Source organism: Mercurialis annua, linkage group LG3 (genome assembly GCF_937616625.2).
Source record: "Mercurialis annua linkage group LG3, ddMerAnnu1.2, whole genome shotgun sequence".
Lineage (NCBI taxonomy): Eukaryota > Viridiplantae > Streptophyta > Magnoliopsida > Malpighiales > Euphorbiaceae > Mercurialis > Mercurialis annua.
Window position 1 is genome coordinate 51,740,495 of NC_065572.1, and position 19,196 is coordinate 51,759,690.

The 19,196-nt window shown below is 38.8% G+C and overlaps 2 protein-coding genes across 2 annotated transcripts; both read left to right on the forward strand.

Annotated features, from left to right (window-relative positions):
* The first annotated feature begins 13,756 nt into the window (after positions 1-13,756).
* On the forward strand, positions 13,757-15,241 carry LOC126672604 (uncharacterized). The gene is made up of 3 exons (XM_050366557.1): positions 13,757-14,016; positions 14,122-14,887; positions 15,002-15,241. The coding sequence occupies exons 1-3, from the start codon at positions 13,757-13,759 to the stop codon at positions 15,239-15,241; spliced, it is 1,266 nt and encodes a 421-aa protein (XP_050222514.1).
* Positions 15,242-17,354: 2,113 nt separating this feature from the next.
* On the forward strand, positions 17,355-18,984 carry LOC126672605 (uncharacterized). Its single transcript, XM_050366558.1, has 3 exons — positions 17,355-18,010; positions 18,254-18,272; positions 18,757-18,984. The coding sequence occupies exons 1-3, from the start codon at positions 17,355-17,357 to the stop codon at positions 18,982-18,984; spliced, it is 903 nt and encodes a 300-aa protein (XP_050222515.1).
* The last annotated feature ends 212 nt before the right edge of the window (positions 18,985-19,196 follow it).

Sequence of the window (19,196 nt, forward strand, 5' to 3'; positions counted from 1 at the left end):
GATTGAGGAGACCGATCAAAGATATATCAGTCTCTGGGAGCCTTAAACCGGTTACTACCAAAACCCATGGCTCAGCCCACATGTATGCAAGCTTAGACACTACCCTATAAGAACATACCCAATACAATGATTGTATTTGAGGCATACTGTCAATATAATGCTTCTAAATCCATGTTTTCAAAAAACTATCTCAGTCTTAGGTTAGGCCTAACAATATTTTCCAGTTTTCAAAATCAGATTTTCAGAATATCTTGTTAGGCCAGACCTAAAAGTAACAGATACAATCAAGTGAAACTCTTTTGCTTTATTGAACCCCTACTAACCTGTCTAGTGAGAACTCCTTTCACTAAATTCAGCCGCTAGGCTAAATTACTTTTTCAGATTTCAAAACAGATCGCTAGATTCACCTTTAAATGTTTACACTCCTTCCAAAAAGGGACGAATAGTCGTTATATTGACAAAAGGATGTCTATCTTCTTTAGAACGGCTAGAAGAGAGCTTGCAGGTGTATGACGACTGTATCATCCGAAATACGAAATTCCATACCAAAACTCCAAGGGATAAACCTCGCCTGGGACACGTGTGTGGGAGGAATAAGGTTAAAAGGAACAATTTGTCTCTGTGATATCAATTGTCCTACTTGTTGTTTGCTACTTTCTATTTGCTAAATGTTAAAACTAACCTTGCACTTCATACATACACATTTCACGCATCTCATGCATCCAGCATCGCATAATTCATGTGCTAACCCCTAGTGGATGCAGCCACTAATAAGCTCACTGAATGGTCTCTATAAAGACACCAGCCAACTCAACTAGAATGGCAGAACCAAGTGGAGGAGCACCGGCCTCAGTACAAGCGGATTTGGACAAGTTTGGGGAAAAAGTCATGCATTCCACTCAAGAGATAGATTCCCATCACAAAGGAAGGGACTCCAAACGTCGTCCTGTCGACTACGCTTCCGGGTGCATCTGACATCTAAGATGGCAAGCATCAGTCAATGGTTTGCTAGAGCCACATAATGGAACCAATAAGAAGCTGAACCCTACATTCCAGAATCACCCGAGAAGAGGGCTAAAAAATAAAAATGTGAAGAAGGGTTCTGGGATCCAACTAGAAGGAAGAGTGACGAAGACTAAGCATCCAGAAAGACAAACGGTACAGACTCTGAGGAAGAGGAATATTTTTTTTTTCTGAATTGGGAAAGCCAACCACCCGAGTAATTAGAAAGCTAATGCAGGACGGTCCTGTAGAGCCACTATCAAGAGAAATTTTACGAGTGTCACAAGAAGTTCGGGCACTCTACAAAGTAGTGCACAATCTTAAAACATGCTATTCAAGATTTGATAAAGAGAGGAAGTGCCAAAGTTCCTACAGTATCCCGCAGCAGAGATGCCGTTACAAGGGAAGAATTAACAGTCACCAAAGCTGACATGATTACTAAGTTGGGGCCGAGATATAAGCCTTTATGTATGACATGAAGAAGAAGTCATGGGTATGTTCAGATTTATGAACAAAAGGCCCGAGCCTCTCGTCGATGCACAACATACTATTTGAAAGAGGAACCAGAAAAGTTTAAGTGTGCCAAAAGTTATCGGCAGAAAATTCTCTAAACTCAAAAAACCCCTATCTGTCATATTTGAAGAGTTAAAAGCTATAGACTTAATAAGGCCAATAACGGTAAAGAAATGCCCAATCCGAGTGGCATGAGTTTTATTGCAAACGCATACTGCAAACTACATCAAATCGAAGGCCATCATATAGATCATTGCATCACTCTCTAGCATCAGATTCAAGACCTAATCGACTACGGGACCATTGTAGTTTCTTCACGCGATAGAAGTGACGACCTCGCCCGTTCTTAGTGCATTCAGAGATCTCTTATCCTAAATAATTTATCATGTTTTCCAATTGTGTTCATTTTCCGCATTTGAATATTTTTGAACAATTTATTTATTGATGTATTCAAGTTTTGGAGTCGATGATGAACTCTGATTCTGCTCATTTATGTGATGTCTCGAGTAACGGGCATGTTATTTTCAATCACCATACATGCATGAGTGATACAATTGAGCTATATAAAACCATCGCATTCAATGTCCGGTATAGGGAAACGATAAAATCGAAGTCCATAGATAATTTTGTTTCAATGGTTATAAGTATGGATTTTAAGTTACTAGAGCTGAATATTAGTTAAGTTTGATTGATGAACATTGTTTGATGAATTGCAAAAAACTGTTCTGTAGAACAGTGATATTGCCAGGGGAATATCTGGAGTTATAAAACTCTAAATCAGGTTTCGTTTATTGGCACATAAACCTGAAAGTGTCCTCTACAGTTGTTTAGTTTTGAGTTTTCCTTGAATCTACCTTTAAAATGGTCATATGAGGAAGAACATTATGTTGTGCAGAACAATTCTACATTTTGGACAGCCCAAGGTCTTAACTTTCGGTCAAGATTCTGACACCTTCGGGTGCTAGTTTTAGTCCGGGACTTAAACAAACGTTGTAGATGACATTCCAAACTTTAAGAATGTCAGTTTTGTTTAGGGGTCGGACTATTTTAAGTAAACGTTTTAGATAGCTAAAGTTGGCTAGAAATTCAACCTTATAGTTAAAGTAGCTATAGCTTAAATATTATTAATTCAGGCTATTATCATAATTGCGTAGACCCAACGAGGCGACTACCGACGAGGCTAAGAGATTTATGGATCGGGATATAATTGTGCTTAAAATGAAGTATATGGATAGCAAGTGGTGAGTACACTTTAATTACTCGTCGATATTCATAAAGTCGTGTATTTTATATACGAACAACAACTATATGAATATATGTTGCAAAGTATATGATACGTATGATTTGAAAAGTATATATGTTGTATGTTTTGAAAACAAGTATTTGATATATTATGTCATTTGAAAAAGACATAATTATACTAAAAAGATTCAAATACTTAAAGAACCGGGGAAGGGTAAAGCGGTGTGATAAGAAATCAAATGTCGAATAACATAAGATTATCAACAAGATATGAGTACGGAAGCATAGCACATCCCCATATGTACTATTAATCATAACAAATACTCTATTTGTGCGTGTGTTGTGTATATATAGTTAGATTGTATTGTGCATGTCATGGTCCATAAAGGATCAAGAAAACAAAACATATACGAAACACGGAAATAACAAACTCGATAAACATAATATACAAGCCATAAGATAAAGACTGGTGGAAGTGATCTCGGTTGAATTATCTCGGGACTTTACCAGGAAATGATTAATGCGAGTAACTCAGTGAGCTATCCCGGGCTACGTGCTCAGTGAACTATCTCGGGACTGCATTAATCAAGATACAAGAGTAACTCGGTAGATTTATCTCGGGACCTATATCTCACCCATGTAACTCGGTCGAATTATCTCGGGACTTAGGCCAATAAGTAAGCTTTGATATGATTAGCAGCCGTTTTGTATGATTTGAAATGGAATTCGAAACAAGAAATGAAAGACATCAAACTAAAACAAAACCTAAAAGATGTCAAGTACGTAAGTAACATAAACATATAGTTTATGAAACGTACATAAGATATGAAAAGGAGGAAAAGGTTTCAAGTATGTCTATAACATAAACGCTTAGTTTATGAGCCGTACATGACATATGAAAGTAAGTATAAATATACGAAGTATGTTTTGAAAGGTATTTTCTACATAAAGAGGTTTTCAAACGTTTTTACCCTTCATGTAATATTGCTTGTGATTTGGTGCACTCACTCAGTTTTATACTAACCCGTTGTCCATCCAATATTTACAGGTTGAGTAAGGTAGGATTTTGAGAGCGAAGCTTCCGAAGTTTTAATTCTCGGAATTAGTACGAGTCGTGAGATAAGGTTCTCATTCTAGCAAATCCGCAATAGTTTAGAATAGACTGACTCTATTTTGTAAAGTGCCTTAACTCTGATGTAAGGTTCAAACAGGGGTCGTATGTATTTTGATATTGTGTAAGTTATAGAAAACGTTTGGTTTGCAAAAACTTTGTACAGGTTTTCAGGCTTGCTACGGGTTTTGGAGCTACCAGTCCCATTCCCTAGCGCCAGTCGCAGCTCATGATTTTGGGTCATGATAAAGTTGGTATAAGAGCAATGGTTTAGTGTTCCTAGGCCATTGTTCTTATATGATTGAAATATCAGAAAGAGTTAGCAAGTACCTAGGAATTACTACGGATTATAGGGATTTCCAGTCATGTATTTTAAACGGTATCAACGTTTTCATCAATTTTCCAAAAGCTTTGTGGAAACGTCCTCTCCCTTATTTTCTATTAGGAGTCGAGTTAGATCTGTGCACAAGCACAATACATAATTGTTTTTACTCGAGTAAGTAGTACGCTTTCGAGTATCTATAGTCTGTGAAGAGTTATATACTCTCGAGACTCATATGATATGTGTAGACTATGATTGAATTGATTGATTGGATAGTATATGATTGAAGAGATATGCGACTCGCTGCAAAACGCAATCACTTAGGAGAGTGATATGCTCACAGGTACGTAAACCTGTAATCATATACGATAAGTGAAATGTGTAATGGTAATTGATTACTATGAATATGAATTGTGCCTTATGATTTAATGTTGTTTGTTTTGTTAAGTCTATGGTGAACAAAACACTCACGAGACTTGAGATACGCGACATAGCCGAAGAAAATCTAGGGAACACCAATTTTCTTTGGATTTGATCAACATAGCTTGCTTATAGGCATGCACAGAATAAGAAGAGAACATGTACGTTGTGACTATATGTTCTTAACGTTTGGCTAAATCTATGGGGAGCAGAATGCTCGCAAGACTTATAATACGACGCATAGCAAAAGAAAATCTAGGTGACACAAATTTTCTTTGAAGACGTTAAACATAGATTCTTATAGCTACGATATTGATACGCGCGGAACATATACAATGCGAGTATATGTTCTGATGTTTTCTAAGTGTGTGATGAGTGGATACTCATAAGACTTATAATACGAGACGAGGACATAGAAGACCTAAAGGAAGGAGACATTCCTAAGGTCCAACTTACGCTAATGGCGGTTAGTTGTAATGATTAGTGGGTGCTATATATTAAGGAATTCATCGGGATTCCTTCTTATATTCGCAATACTATGAATAAAGAATCGCTTGAGCACGTGCCGTTGCATAATAAGTGTATGAGGCTCGAGAAGAAGCCAGAAGTAATAGAAGCGAATAACACTCAGTCCATCCGGATAATCAAGGCCGCAGATGAGATAAAGGTCAGGGGGACCTAGCATTGACAAAGTGGGAATGTACATGCACCGGAAGTGCCGCAACAACCCAACGTCAATATGAATCAGTTAGCAGTAGAAGTAACTGATATAAAGAATTGTATGCCAATAATAGGATGATGGATACAAAGAAGGTATCAACGTGAAGAGAGGAACACATATAGAGGTTTTATATTGGCATACATAAGTTAAGACTAAAGGAGTGGATAGATCAAGCAATACACTAGATCTTCTAGAAGAAGTGAAGCAAGATGTTCGCAAACTTCGAACAAACGAAAGACAAACGGTAAAATTGTTCAGGATGTCGCTAAAAGGTTTAACCAATAACTGGTTTCGACAAGTAAATTAGACCGATAGTGGGTCAAATAACATGGATAAAGTTTGTGACCCGATTTATGAAATTCTTTCTACCGTTTGCCTCGAATAAGGATGTTCGAGGAAGGTTAATATTGTCAACTCAAGGGAACAAATCAATACGAGATGTGTGAAAGGATTAGAACCATAGTTGTGAGAAGGAAATAAAAGTCTAAGGGAAACTGATGCTAATAATTTACAAGATGCCATAACGGTGGCAAAGAGAAGTCAAACACGATAGTGATCACAAGGATCTTGATATCGTGAAGGTGTAAAGAATGTCAACGAGTGCTATAGGAATTGGCAAAGCTCTCCGCAAGGATAAGGAGATAGACAAAAAGAGTGGGTTAACAGACCCCAAAAAGTAGACAAGTGAGATAAGTAGTAGGCCTAGAAGTAGTGACACTGCCAAAGGCAGCACATGGCAAGAAAAATTTTAATGGAAAAGAAACTCATTGGGAATGAGTAAACAAAGTGTCTTTCATATACCAAGAGACACGATAAAGATTAATATAAGAAGTATGATATGAAATGATCGAGAAGTATGAGAGAAGATGATCGAGAAATATAAGAGAAGTATAGAGATCAAAGAATGATATGATCGGACTCATAAAAAGGGTAGACAAAGGAAAGTAGCCAAGAAGGCTAGAATTATTGGTTTGGAGTCGGAACAAGGAAGTTCCAGCTTCACAAATCCCATGTGCCCGCAATGCGGTAGAATGCACTTTGGATAGATGTCAAGCTAGGACAGACATATGTCTTTGATGTGGACAACAAGGTTACCACGCGAAGGAATGCTCACATCCTATGTAATAGGATACCACGGGAAACGCGAATCAACCGTCTTCTTAGAAGACAGAATTGTCGCAACGACTTCTGGTTAAGACAGACCAGATAAGTAGAAGAAAACATCACAAAGTGAAAACGCTAGAAGCTCATTAGTGATCAAACCTTTTGAGTTAGTCTAGTGTAAACACAAACGCTTAGGGCGTACTTTTCGAACAACGTCGGAAGCAGACGAGTAGAACTACATCTTTTCGTGTGAAAAAGATGTATATAGATTGCAAATGATCGTACGATAAACAATAGGAATGTCTAGCAACACAGAGTCTGATGTCGAAAGAAACTTACGTAAAACCCGTTTTATGAAAAGAAAACTATTTGATTGAAAAGAGATGTTTTAAAAACACATAAATGTGCCCGGACACGAATCATAAGGACATCGCATTGACACAGATAGAAATAAATCACTACATTAATATTGCATTAACTAATAGGCCATGCATCATACACATTGTGCGTGTCTGAAAAGAAAAAGAAATGTCTTTGCAACTCTTGTGATGAGAGAAGTCATCACACAGGTGCATAATTATGATATGATTTGATAATATGAAAGGAAATGTGATTTTAAACGGATGAGTTTTCAAACTTAAGTATACTCAGACAATAACTCTGTACATAGAGGCATAGAACAAGACTGATCACCTTATTAGGCCTATATAACAGCATGCTCACGTAGAACGACGAGTAGTGTAATATGAAACGAAACATATCGAGATTTGAATTGCAAATCTCTAAAACTATCATGTATTTTGAATACAAGGACAACGACGCTACTTTACATGTTTATAAAGTGCTAGCGACCACGTCTAAGACTAAGAATAAGTGTGCCTCTAGAATGAGGAAGTTAAACATAGGAATTAGTTACGTCATGGGGTATGAATTCTACGTACGAACAAACATTTTTTGAGGGGACCGACGTAAGAGAATTGGTTCTTAATGATTAAGAATCAAGTATTAAGAAGATTGCTAGACAAAGCTTATCTACAAAAAGAGTTTCTCGATAAGTATATCGAGGCAACTCCATCTAAAGATCATGTAAGATGAAAGATAGTATGGACCTAACTGTAAGGTCAACAGTTAGTAAATGATTGATCAAAGTGCGCAGCAAAGCGGGGAGGGCCCATGAAAGAAAAAGGTTGATGTCATACAAGGGAATATTCTCTCACACCCTTACCCCATGAATCACTATGGGATACCCTGATAGCCTCTGTAAGAAGGAGAAAAGTACAAGTATAAGTTTTAAAAAAGATTAAAGGATTGATAAGGAAAAGTTAAACGATTGATAAGAAAAATTTAAAGGATTCGTTAAGTAAGAGTAGAAGATTATAAGAACTCGAGTACGAATTTTTAAAAGGGGGGACGATTGAAATGACCTAGAATCCTAAGGTCTTAAGTATAGTGCCATGAGGCTAAGTCATAAAGATTAAGGTCAAGAATATCGGAGTAGGATTGGACAATAAGGACTTAGACCAAAGAGGGTCTATTGAAGTCATCGTAAAATAATAATTTAAGCGAGACATAATTATTCGATGAACTGGATTCAAGCGGGATTAAAAAGAAAGAAAATAAATAAATAGGAAAGCCGATCTAATAATATTCACACCAAAGTCTGTGAAATATTATTAATAAATAATTGTCAAAGTTTCGTAAATTTACGAAATATTTTGAGAGATAAGTTTGACGATTAATTAAGAATAAGGGTTAAAGTACAATTTAGTCCTTTGAGCTAAAATGTAATTTTAGCCAATAATAACCGAAAGAAAAGATGATTATAATTTAAAATAATTAGGAAATAATCAAAAAAGGAATTCCGATAGCATTTGGAAAGTTTAGCACAGCGGTTAATCAAAAGTTTGAGTTAAAGTGTAAGTTAACCGTTTTGAGCTAAAGTGGTCTTTTAGCCATTTAATTATCTTATAAGGTAATTCTTCCTCATTTCTAATAAGCTAGAGAAAAAGCTCCGAAACCCTCATTTGAACCTCCAAGAAGAAAACTCCATTGATCCAACTCCAAAATTGATGATTATTGAAGCAAATCATTCCTACACCTAAGGTGAGCAAGGTAAGGCCATCGATTGATAGTTTCTATAGCTGATTTTGGTGATTTAAGGATTAGAAATTCTAGGGTTCTTGAGCTAATTTGGGGTTTTTGATAATTGTTTGTCATTAGGTGTTCTTGAGCTAATATCGATAATGTTTGAGAACTGGAGGTTAGGGCTTCGGCTTTGATGATACAACTTAAAGTGAGACTCAATTCTGAAATTATCTATGTATTGATTGATGAATTGCCTATATGAAATTGTATCGTTAGGCTTGTTTAATTGATGAATTTTGTATAGGCAATTGGAAAAAGTATTCGGCCATGGGAAGAAGGTCATGATGTGTGTGTGTTGATGGTAATAAGTATGGATTTTAAGTTATTAGAGCGGAATATTAGTTAAGTTTGATTGATGAACATTGTTTGATGAAATGCGGAAAACTGTTCTATAGAACAGTGATATTGCAAGGGCAATATCTCAAATTGTTAAACTCCAAATCAGGTTCTGTTTGATGCTACAGAAACCTGAATGTGTCCTCTACAATTATTTAGTTTTGAGTTTTCCTAGAATCTTCCTCTAACATGGTCATATGAGGCAGAACATTATGTTGTGCAGAACAGTTGGCAAGATTTTGACACATTCGGGAGCTAGTTTTAGTCTGAGACCTAAACAAAGGTTGTAGATGACATTCCAAACTTTAAGAATGTCAGTTGTTTTTAGGGGTCAGACTATTTTATGTAAACATTGTAGATAGCCGAAGTGGACTAGAAATCCAACTTTATAGTTAAAGTAGTTATAGCTTGAATTTTAATAATTCATGCTATTATCATAATTGCGTAGAACCGATGAGGCGACTACCGAAGAGGTTCAGAGATTTATGGATCGGGATATCAATGTGCTTAAAATTAAGTATATGGATAGCAAGTGGTGAGTACACTTTAATTACTCGTCAATATTTATAAAGTCATGTATTTTATATACGAACTACTATATAAATATAAATATGTTGCAAAGTATATGATATGTATGATTTAAAAAGTATATATGTTGTATGTTTTGAAAACAAGTATTTGATATATTATGTCATTTGAACATGACATAATTATACGAGAAAGATTCAAATGCTTAAAGAATCGGGGAAGGGTAAAGCAGTGTGATATGAAATCAAATGTCGAATAACATAAGATTATAAACAAGATATGAATAAGGAAGGATAGTACATCCCCATATGTACTATTAATCATAAAAAAATACCCTATCTGTGCCTGTGTTGTGTATGTATTGTTAGATTGTATTGTGCATGTCATGGTCCATAAAAGATTAAAAAAACAAAACATATAAAAAACACGGAAATAACAAACTCGACAAACATAATATACAAGCCATAAGATAAAGACTGGTGGAAGTGATCTCTGTTGAATTATATCGGAACTTTACAAGGAAATGACTAATGCGAGTAACTCGGTGAGCTATCCCGGGATACGGGCTCGGTGAACTATCTCGGGACTGCATTAATCGAGATACAAGAGTAACTCGGTGGATTTATCTCGGAACCTGTATCTCACCCATGTAACTCGGTCGAATTATCTCGGGACTCAGGCCAATAAGTAAGCTTTGATATGATTAGCAACCGTTTTGTATGATTCGAAATGGAATTCGAAACAAGAAATGAAATACATCAAACTAAAACAATACCTAAAAGATGTCAAGTACGTAAGTAACATAAACGTATAGTTTATGAAACGTACATAAGATATGAAAAGGAGGAAAAGGAGGAAAAGGTGGCAAATACGTCTATAACATAAACGTTTAGTTTATGAGACATACATGACATATGAAAGTAAGTATAAATATACGAAGTATGTTTTGAAAGGTATTTTCTACTTAAAGAGGTTTTCAAACGTTTTCACCCTTTATGTAATATTGCTTCTGATTTGGTGCACTCGCGCAGTTTTATACTGACCCTGTTGTCCATCCAATTTTTACAGGTTGAGTAAGGTAGGATTTGGAGAACGAAACTTCCAAAGTTTTAATTCTCAGAAGTAGTACGAGTCATGAGACAAGGTTCTCATTCTAGCAAGTCTATAGTAGTTTAGAATAGGCCGACTCTATTTTGTAAAGTGCTTTAACTGTGATGTATGTTTCAAACAGGGGTCCTATGTATTTTGATATTGTGTATGTTATAGATAACGTTTGGTTTGTGAAAATTTCGTACATGTTTTCAGGCTTGCTACGGGTTTTGCTACTACCACTCATATTCCCTAGCGCCGGTCGCAGCTCATGATTTTGGGTCGTGACACTAGCTATCGATTTGCTTGTTAGAATCCAAGTAGGCGTAATCAATGCATAGTTACAAACTGGGAGGATTAAAGCGCAATTAGCCGTAAATAGCCTATAAAATTCCAAAGAGATTGTAGTCAAAGTCCATAAATTGGACTAATTGCAATATCTTAGAAGTTTATGCGACAATTTGCAAGTCTGACTGAAATTGACCATAATCAAACCTATAGGGCCTTATGAACCTATTTTAATACTTTTGGGCAACAAAAATGACTTTTAACCCTATTTTAGTTAGCCATCAAGTTTAAATCCGAATTTAATTAAAAAAATAGTGGTTTTAACTAATCCTAATACCTAAAGACTTATAACTTCAAACACTTTCAACCCTGGAAGACTCTAGTAAACCCTAGGTCACACACTCCTCTATAAATATTACTATTAGACATCCTAGCTAAAGGTGGGACCAGAGATAGAAAATCAAACCCTGAATTTCGAAACCATAACCCTTAAAAATCCTAGTGGCCGAACTCCCCCTTGAACACACACACAAATTTCATTTTATTCTAGACTAGTAAACAACTAAATACGCTTCAATCAAGTAAGAACGCAACCCTGCAAGGATAATAGGTGTAGAAATTACACCAATTATGCTAGTCTATTTTGAGATAATTATGCCATGATAGTGTCCATTGAAGGTGTTTTACTGCTCATTTTCATGTCAAAGTGTTTCAGATACATATTGGCGAGAATCGGGCAAATTGGAGCGTATTTGGAGGATCAAAGTCGGAGGAAGCAGAATTGTTAAGCCCAGAGGCTGTTCCGGACGAAACAAGGAGTGTTTCGGCCGAAACAAGAAGTGTTTTGGCCGAAACACTCCCCTAAAACCCCTATCCTTGTTTCAGCCGAAACGCATACAGACTTCATCCAGGAGATTTTTAATTCAGCCCATTTCGGAAGAAACAAGCCAACTTCTAACAGAAACACATTTTTAATGAAAACACGTGATGAAAAGCTAAAATGACACATGTGGACATCTCCTTAGTCATTTTTCATTGGTGGCTTCATTTAGACTTGTACTATACCCTTTTTATCCTTGAACTATGAAAGGACCACTTTATTTCCTTTTTAGGGTTATGCACTTATTTTTGGAGATTGTATCCTCCATCTTTTTACTATTCTCAGATTTTTAAATTCCTTTTGTTCTTAGATTACTTATCAAGCATTATTGTGGATTCTAGTGTTTAATCAATAGAAGATTATTGTTCTTTCCTTTATTATTATTCTCCATTATCTATTTAATGCTTTGGGTCTTCAATTATTACAAGGTAATCATTCTCTACACCATGTTTAATCTTAATTCTTATTTATTAGTTGTTGTTAGCATGTTTGTACTTAGTAGCTAAACCCTTGCATTTTTGGTTTTATTGTTCAAATTCTCGTCTTCGTGGTTTACACTCGGTTTTCTTGTTTTTTTTTGTGTGTAGGAATTTGTTCTTCGTGAGAAGAAGAGCCCGTATACCCGAAGTCATGAACAACGAGGGAATTGACTATGAGAAAGAGGAGAGGTTCAATCCTCTAATGGAAGGAGGGGAACAACAATATCCACCCGCTCCTCCATTAGGGAATGTGAACCGACCAAGGCAACAAGAATGCCCAAGGGATGATCGCCCCCAAGTGCACCCACAAGTGCAAAATCAACAAAGACAAACATTGGACGAGTTCTTCTTGCCGGATGTGGATAATGCCACTTTCGGATGCTTTGCAATGCCGGTTCAAGCGGCAACTTTTGAGATCAAGCCTAGTACAATACAACTTTTGGAAAACCGTTGTGCCTTCTTTAGGTTGAGTCATGAGGATCCTAATGAGCACATTGCCAAGTTTTTGGGTGTACTCAACACGTTCAAGTTTCATGGGATAACAGCGGACCAAATCAAGCTTCGGATGTTCCCCTTCTCCTTGAGGGACAAAGCTAGCATATGGATACATTCTCTACCTAATGACTCAATTCACAATTGGAGAGAGTTGGCTCAAACTTTTCTCAACAAGTACTTCCCCTATGGCAAAACTACAAAGTTAACCAAAGACATACTCGAGTTTGTCCAATTTGAAGGGGAGTCACTGCATGAGGCATGGGAGCGCTTCAAGGATCTACAAAGGAGTGTTCCTCATCATCGGCTTAACAGAGAGCACGTTATTCAAATATTCTACGATGGGACAAATGTTACTACTAGAGCAACTATTGATTCGGCGTCGAGAGGATCCGTAATGCAAAAGAGTTATGAAGAAGCTCTTGACTTGGTGGAGAAATTGGCCATAGTTAGTAGTACATGGGGGACCATAGATAGAAGAGCACCGCCTAGTCAAAAGTTGCTCATGACTCTTGACCAAGTGAGGGAAATGAAGGCCATAAAAGCAACGAACGTTTCGCTCCAAGCTCAAGTGGATGCTCTCAAGAAACAAGTCGCTCTTATGCAAAGAAATGCTCCGGTGGCTTATGTTCAAGTCAGTTGTGAATTTTATGGTAATTTTTACCATTCGGGAGGAGAATGCCTAGTTAGGGGGCAAGCTTTGAGTGAGAAAGGGAACTACATTGGGGGACAAAGGCAAGCTAATGACCCTTATTCTAACACCTACAACCCCGGATGGAGGAATCATCCAAATTTCGGATGGAGAAATCAAGAAGGGCAAGACAATGCTTAAAGGTCTAATCAATCGGGTCCAAGCTTCCAAAGCAACAATAGGCCTCCACAACAACAAGGTCCCTATCAAGGAAACCCAAACCATGGGAACAATTATGGTGGTAGACCGCAACACCCTCCCGGTTTCCAACAACCAAGGAATACGGATGAGGGAAATGTGCTTTCCAAGGTACTAGAGAAGTTGGAAAAAATGGAGCAAAGGGAGAAGAACCAAGCTTCCACTATCCATCATTAGGAAACCCAAATTTCCCAAATGGCTATTTCTCTTCAAGGTAGACTGCAAGGGGGATTGCCCTCTACTACGGAGAACAGCCCAAGGGAGCACCTTAAAGCGGTAGAGCTTCGAAGTGGGAGAAACTTAGAAAAAGCCAATGGTAAGAAACACGTTGTGGAGGAGGATGAGCCTCAAGCGGTTGTTGACATAGCAAGCTCAAGTCAAGAGCTACTAAAGGAATGTGAGGAAGTGGCTATCAATGTTGAAGAGCCTTATGTGAGGCCACCACCACCGCCACCGTTTGTACCACCGGTCCCGTTTCCAAGCCGGTTAAGGAAAGCTCAAGGGAACGAAAAATTTTATAAGTTCCTTGAGATCTTCAAGAAATTACAAATTAATCTTAGTTTGGCGAATGCACTACGAGAGATGCCGCAATATGCCAAGTTCTTGAAGGACATCATTACCAACAAACGGAGTTGGGATAGTGGCGCAACGGTTCCAATTCCGGAAGTGTGTAGCTCAATTATTTTGAATGATCTACCGGCCAAGTTGAAGGACCCAGGGAGTTTTTCTATACCTTGCACTATAGGCACTATGAGTTCAATAAATTGCTTATGTGATATTGGTTCTAGTATTAATCTCATGCCTCTAACTCTTTTCAGGGCACTATGTGGAGATAAAACTGTGAAGAACACCTCGATGGTACTCCAACTAGCAGATCATTCATTGAAGAGGCCGTATGGGATTGTTGAGGATGTTCTTGTGAAGGTTGATAAGTTCATATTCCCGGTTGACTTTGTTATTTTGGATTATGCAGTGGATAAGGAATGCCCAATTATCTTAGGGCGGACCTTTATGAACACCGGGAGAGCCTTGATTGATGTCCATGGTGGGAAATTGTCTTTGAGAATTGATGAAGAAACGATTGAGTTTTTTATGAAGAAAGTCATGAGGAGTACCATCGAGGAGGAAGAATGTATGCGGATGGACTTGGTTGATGAAGTGGTTGAGGAGCAACTAAGATTGAACTTTGAGAGGCTTAATGATGGCTTGGACGGGAATTTAGGACAGAAAAAATGTTCAGAAGCTTGTTTCTCACGAAATCATGCTTTTTCTTCCGAAACAGAATTCCATAAAAGAAGCAGTGAGAAGGGAGAAACACCATGTTTCGTTTGAAACAAGTCTGCTTCGTCCGAAACTGCCTCTGTTTCGGACGAGACAACCTCTATTTCGAACGAAACAGGCACTGCAACACTTGGGACTGCTTTGTCTCGACTTTTGAAGGTTACTTTCTACTCCGATGAGCATAATGATGAATATTCAGAAGAAGATGAGCCGGAACAAAATAATTTGACCAAGAATGAAGGAATTACTCCTCCTTCCTCCGTTGTGCCACCAATCGTGGAAATGAAACCATTGCCATCACATCTCCGGTACGCCTTCGTTGGGGAAAACAAAACTCTCCCGATCATCATTCTGATAAGTTATCGGAGATTCAAGAGAAGCGAGTGGTTCAAGTGGTAAAGAGTCATGTGTTAGCCATGGGATGGAAAATTTCCGACATACGAGGGATAAGCCCTCAAGTTGTGATGCACAAGATTCATCTCGAAGACGAGTCAAAGAAGTCCACTCAAAGACAAAGGAGATTGAACCCGAATATGAAGGAAGTAGTGCACAAAGAGATCGTCAAGCTCCTCGACGAAAGAATAATCTACCCTATCTCGGATAGTGGGTGGGTTAGCCCGATTCAATGCGTTCCTAAAAAGGGAGGTATGACAGTGGTGGAAAATGATAAGGAAGAGCAAATCTCTACAAGAACGGTGACCGGTTGGCGAGTATGCATCGATTACCGAAAGCTCAACGCGGAAACTATAAAAGATCACTCTCCACTACCGTTCATCGATCAAATGCTAGAAAGAGTGACGGGCCACAAGTTCTATTGATTTCTTGAAGGTTACTCCGGATACAACCAAATTTTGATCTTTCCGGATGACCAAGAGAAAACGACCTTCACATGCCCTTACTGTACTTTTGCCTATCGACGTATGCCCTTCGGTCTATGCAATACACCCGCCACCTTTCAACGGTGCATGACCTCAATCTTCAATGACATGGTGGAAGATATTATGGAGGTATTTATGGATGACTTTTCTGTTTTTGGTGATTCGTTTGACAGGTGTTTAGCAAATCTTGAGCGTGTGTTGAAGCGATGTGAGGAAACCAATTTGGTACTTAACTGGGAGAAGTGCCATTTCATGGTTGACGAAGGTATTATGCTTGGGCACAAGATTTCAGAAAAGGGTATTGAGGTAGATAGAGCTAAGACGGAGGTAATCGAGAAGTTGGTTGCTCCGGTCACGGTGAAGGGAGTCCGGGCATTTTTGGGCCATGCGGGTTTTTACATGCGATTCATTAAGGATTTCTCATCTATTGCAAGGCCATTGACAAATCTCTTAGTGAAAGACGCCCCATTTCAGTTCACAAAAGAGTGTTATGAGGCATTCGGGAAGTTGAAGGAAGCACTTGTGACCGCTCCTATTATTTCATCTCCGGATTGGAGTTTTCCATTTGAGCTCATGTGCGACGCAAGCGACAAAGCTTTAGGGTGTGTGTTGGGGCAACGTAAGGATAAAAGATTCCATGTGATCTATTATGCTAGTAGAACTTTAGCGGGGGCTCAATTGAACTACACCACCACGAAAAAGGAAATGCTTGCCGTGGTTTTTGCTCTTGACAAGTTTCGATCTTATCTTCTTGGGGCCAAGACTATTGTTTTCACGAACCACGCGGCATTGAGGCATCTCTTCGCAAAACAAGATGCCAAGCCTCGCCTAATCCGGTGGATCTTATTGATGCAAGCGTTCGACATCGAGATTCGGGATAAAAAAAGGGGCAGAGAATGTGGTTGCGGACCACCTCTCTAGGCTTGAGAACCCGGAAGCAATCACAATCGGAGTGGAAATTAATGAAAAATTCACAGATGAAATGTTGATGGTGAACTCGGAAGTTGAAACACCTTGGTATGCAGATATAGCGAATTACCTATCTTCCAATGTCATGCCACCAGATCTATCACATCATCAAAGTAAGAAATTTTTGAGTGACGTGAAGCGGTTCTTGTGGGATGAACCTTATCTTTTCAAGATATGTGGTGATGGGATGATTCGAAGGTGTGTGCCTTTGACGGAAATGATGCAATTTTGAGCCACTGTCACAAGTCGGATTATATCGGGCATTATGGGGCATCAAGGACCGCCGCTAGAGTGTTAGAGAGTGGTTTCTTTTGACCAACTCTATTCCGGGATGCCAAGGATTTCATGAGCCACTGTGACCGATGTCAACGGGTCTGAAACATCTCCAAGCGAGATGAGATGCCTTTGACCTCAATTCAAGAAGTAGAGATCTTTGATGTGTGGGGCATAGACTTTATGGGCCCATTTCCGGTTTCCTTTGGGAATATGTAAATCTTGGTTGGAGTCGACTATGTCTCTAAATGGATAGAAGCGGAGGCTTTACTTATAAACGACGCCAAGGTGGTCTTGAAGTTTCTCAAGCGTCTAATGAACCGATTTGGGACCCCAAGGGCTATCATTAGTGATGGGGGTCGCATTTTTTCAACTGGCCATTCGAAGCTTTGATGAAAAAGTACTACGTGTACCACCGAGTTGCTACCCCTTATCATCCACAAACAAGTGGCCAAGTTGAGGTCTCAAATCACGAGTTGAAGCAGATCCTAGAAAAGACGGTGAATGGGACTCGAAAATATTGGTCTCTCAAGTTGGATGATGCCTTATGGGCCTACTGCACGACACTTAAGACACCACTCGGTATGTCACCTTATCGAATTGTGCATGGTAAAGGGTGTCACTTGCCGGTTGAATTGGAACACAAGGCCTATTGGGCGATTAAAAAGTTGAATTATGACTTTAAGGCGGCGGGTGAGAAGCGTTTCTTGCAACTCAATGAGTTGGATGAATTCCAATTCGATGCTTATGAGAATGCCAAGCTTTATAAAGAGAGAAAAAAGAAATGGCATGACGCTCACATCTGGCCAAAGTCTTTTGAGGTAGGAGCCTTTGTGTTGTTGTACAATTCGAAGTTGTGGTTGTTTCCGGGAAAAGTGAAATCTCGGTGGAGTGGACCTTTCAAGATTCGGAACGTGGCGAATCATGGTGCCTTGGAACTTGAAAATCAAAGGGGTGAAAAGTGTAAGGCCAACGGACACCGTTTCAAGCCCTATCAAGGACCTTTAACGGATCAAATAGGCGAAAAAGCTTATCTCGCCCCCCTTTCGTGAGCTTCATCGGAATGACGGCCGAGCTTTCGACCTTAAGCAAGCGCACTCAGGAGGCAATCCCGAGAGGTTCGACATTTTTACCGTGTTTTTTTATGTTTTGCATGTGTTTTATATTGTGTCGTTTCGTTGTTTTGTGTGATTTTTGTGTTGTTTTGTTTTTATTCCTATCTTTGATAGTTTAAATTTGTATTTTGTTAATTCTGCTTGATGCCGGGGTGTTATTTTTGGTTGTTGTGCAGGAAAAGTGAAAAATGGGCAGTAAGTTGAATTTTTTTTGTTATTTCGTTCGAAACAGTGAGAGTTTCATTCGAAACAACCAAGAAATGGTTGTCTCGAACGAAATGAAGTCTGTTTCGAACGAAACAGACATGAAGGAGAGAACCACTGGAAGTGGTAGTTTCTGCCCCCCTTATGCTTGTTTCGTTCGAAACAACATGTGTCTCGAACGAAACACTGACTGTTTCGAACGAGACACAACCATTTCAAACGAAACAAGTGCCAAACTCCAAAAAGAAAGCGACGTGGCCACATCTCCACCCTCCATCTCAACAAATTTCCCTTCTTCTTCAGCCATCTCCCCTCATTTTCTGAAAATAATATTCGGCAGCCCCTCATTTTCCGATCCAAAAAACTCACAATACCCACCTTATACCTCCATTTAACCCTACCAAATCAACTCCAAACTTCACCAAAATTAAAACCCACCTCCCAAATCACACACACAACAATACCCACAAATCAGAAAAGTAAAAATCCGAAAAATATAAAATGGTTCGAAGCAAAAACACAAGTAATCGCCCTATCCGCTCAACCAAGGGGCGATGAAGAGCCCGAGTTAGCACCACTTCCACCTACCGGAAGACCACGCAAAGCCCGTGTCTCTAAAGTTACCACTTCAAGGGCCGCCGCTACTACTTCCGGGGTTCTACCAACAACCACGGCGGGAGTAACTCGTCATTTTAGCATTTGAAATACGCTCCGCCGAAGAAGGAGCGAGATATGAGGCGATTAGTGCTAGAGAAATTGCTCAACCATGTAAAATTTGTTGGGAATCAATGCGGAATTTGGGAATTGAGCGTGATGTGAAGTGCCATTTGAATGTGTGGGGTTTGTTGTACTTAGCCTCGGTTCGCCATGATACACACACAGAGCTTGTTCATGAGTTTTTCACCACATTGAGGA

What these genes read in the sequence shown, in the direction of transcription:
- LOC126672605 (XM_050366558.1), top strand. Translation starts at nt 17,355, where the DNA reads ATGAAAAAGTACTACGTGTACCACCGAGTTGCTACCCCTTATCATCCA.
- LOC126672604 (XM_050366557.1), top strand. Translation starts at nt 13,757, where the DNA reads ATGGCTATTTCTCTTCAAGGTAGACTGCAAGGGGGATTGCCCTCTACT. An exon ending in AGGCCACCACCACCGCCACC is followed by an intron (nt 14,017 to 14,121) that starts GTTTGTACCACC and finishes AATTAATCTTAG; the next exon opens with TTTGGCGAATGCACTACGAG. An exon ending in AGGGAGAAACACCATGTTTC is followed by an intron (nt 14,888 to 15,001) that starts GTTTGAAACAAG and finishes CGACTTTTGAAG; the next exon opens with GTTACTTTCTACTCCGATGA.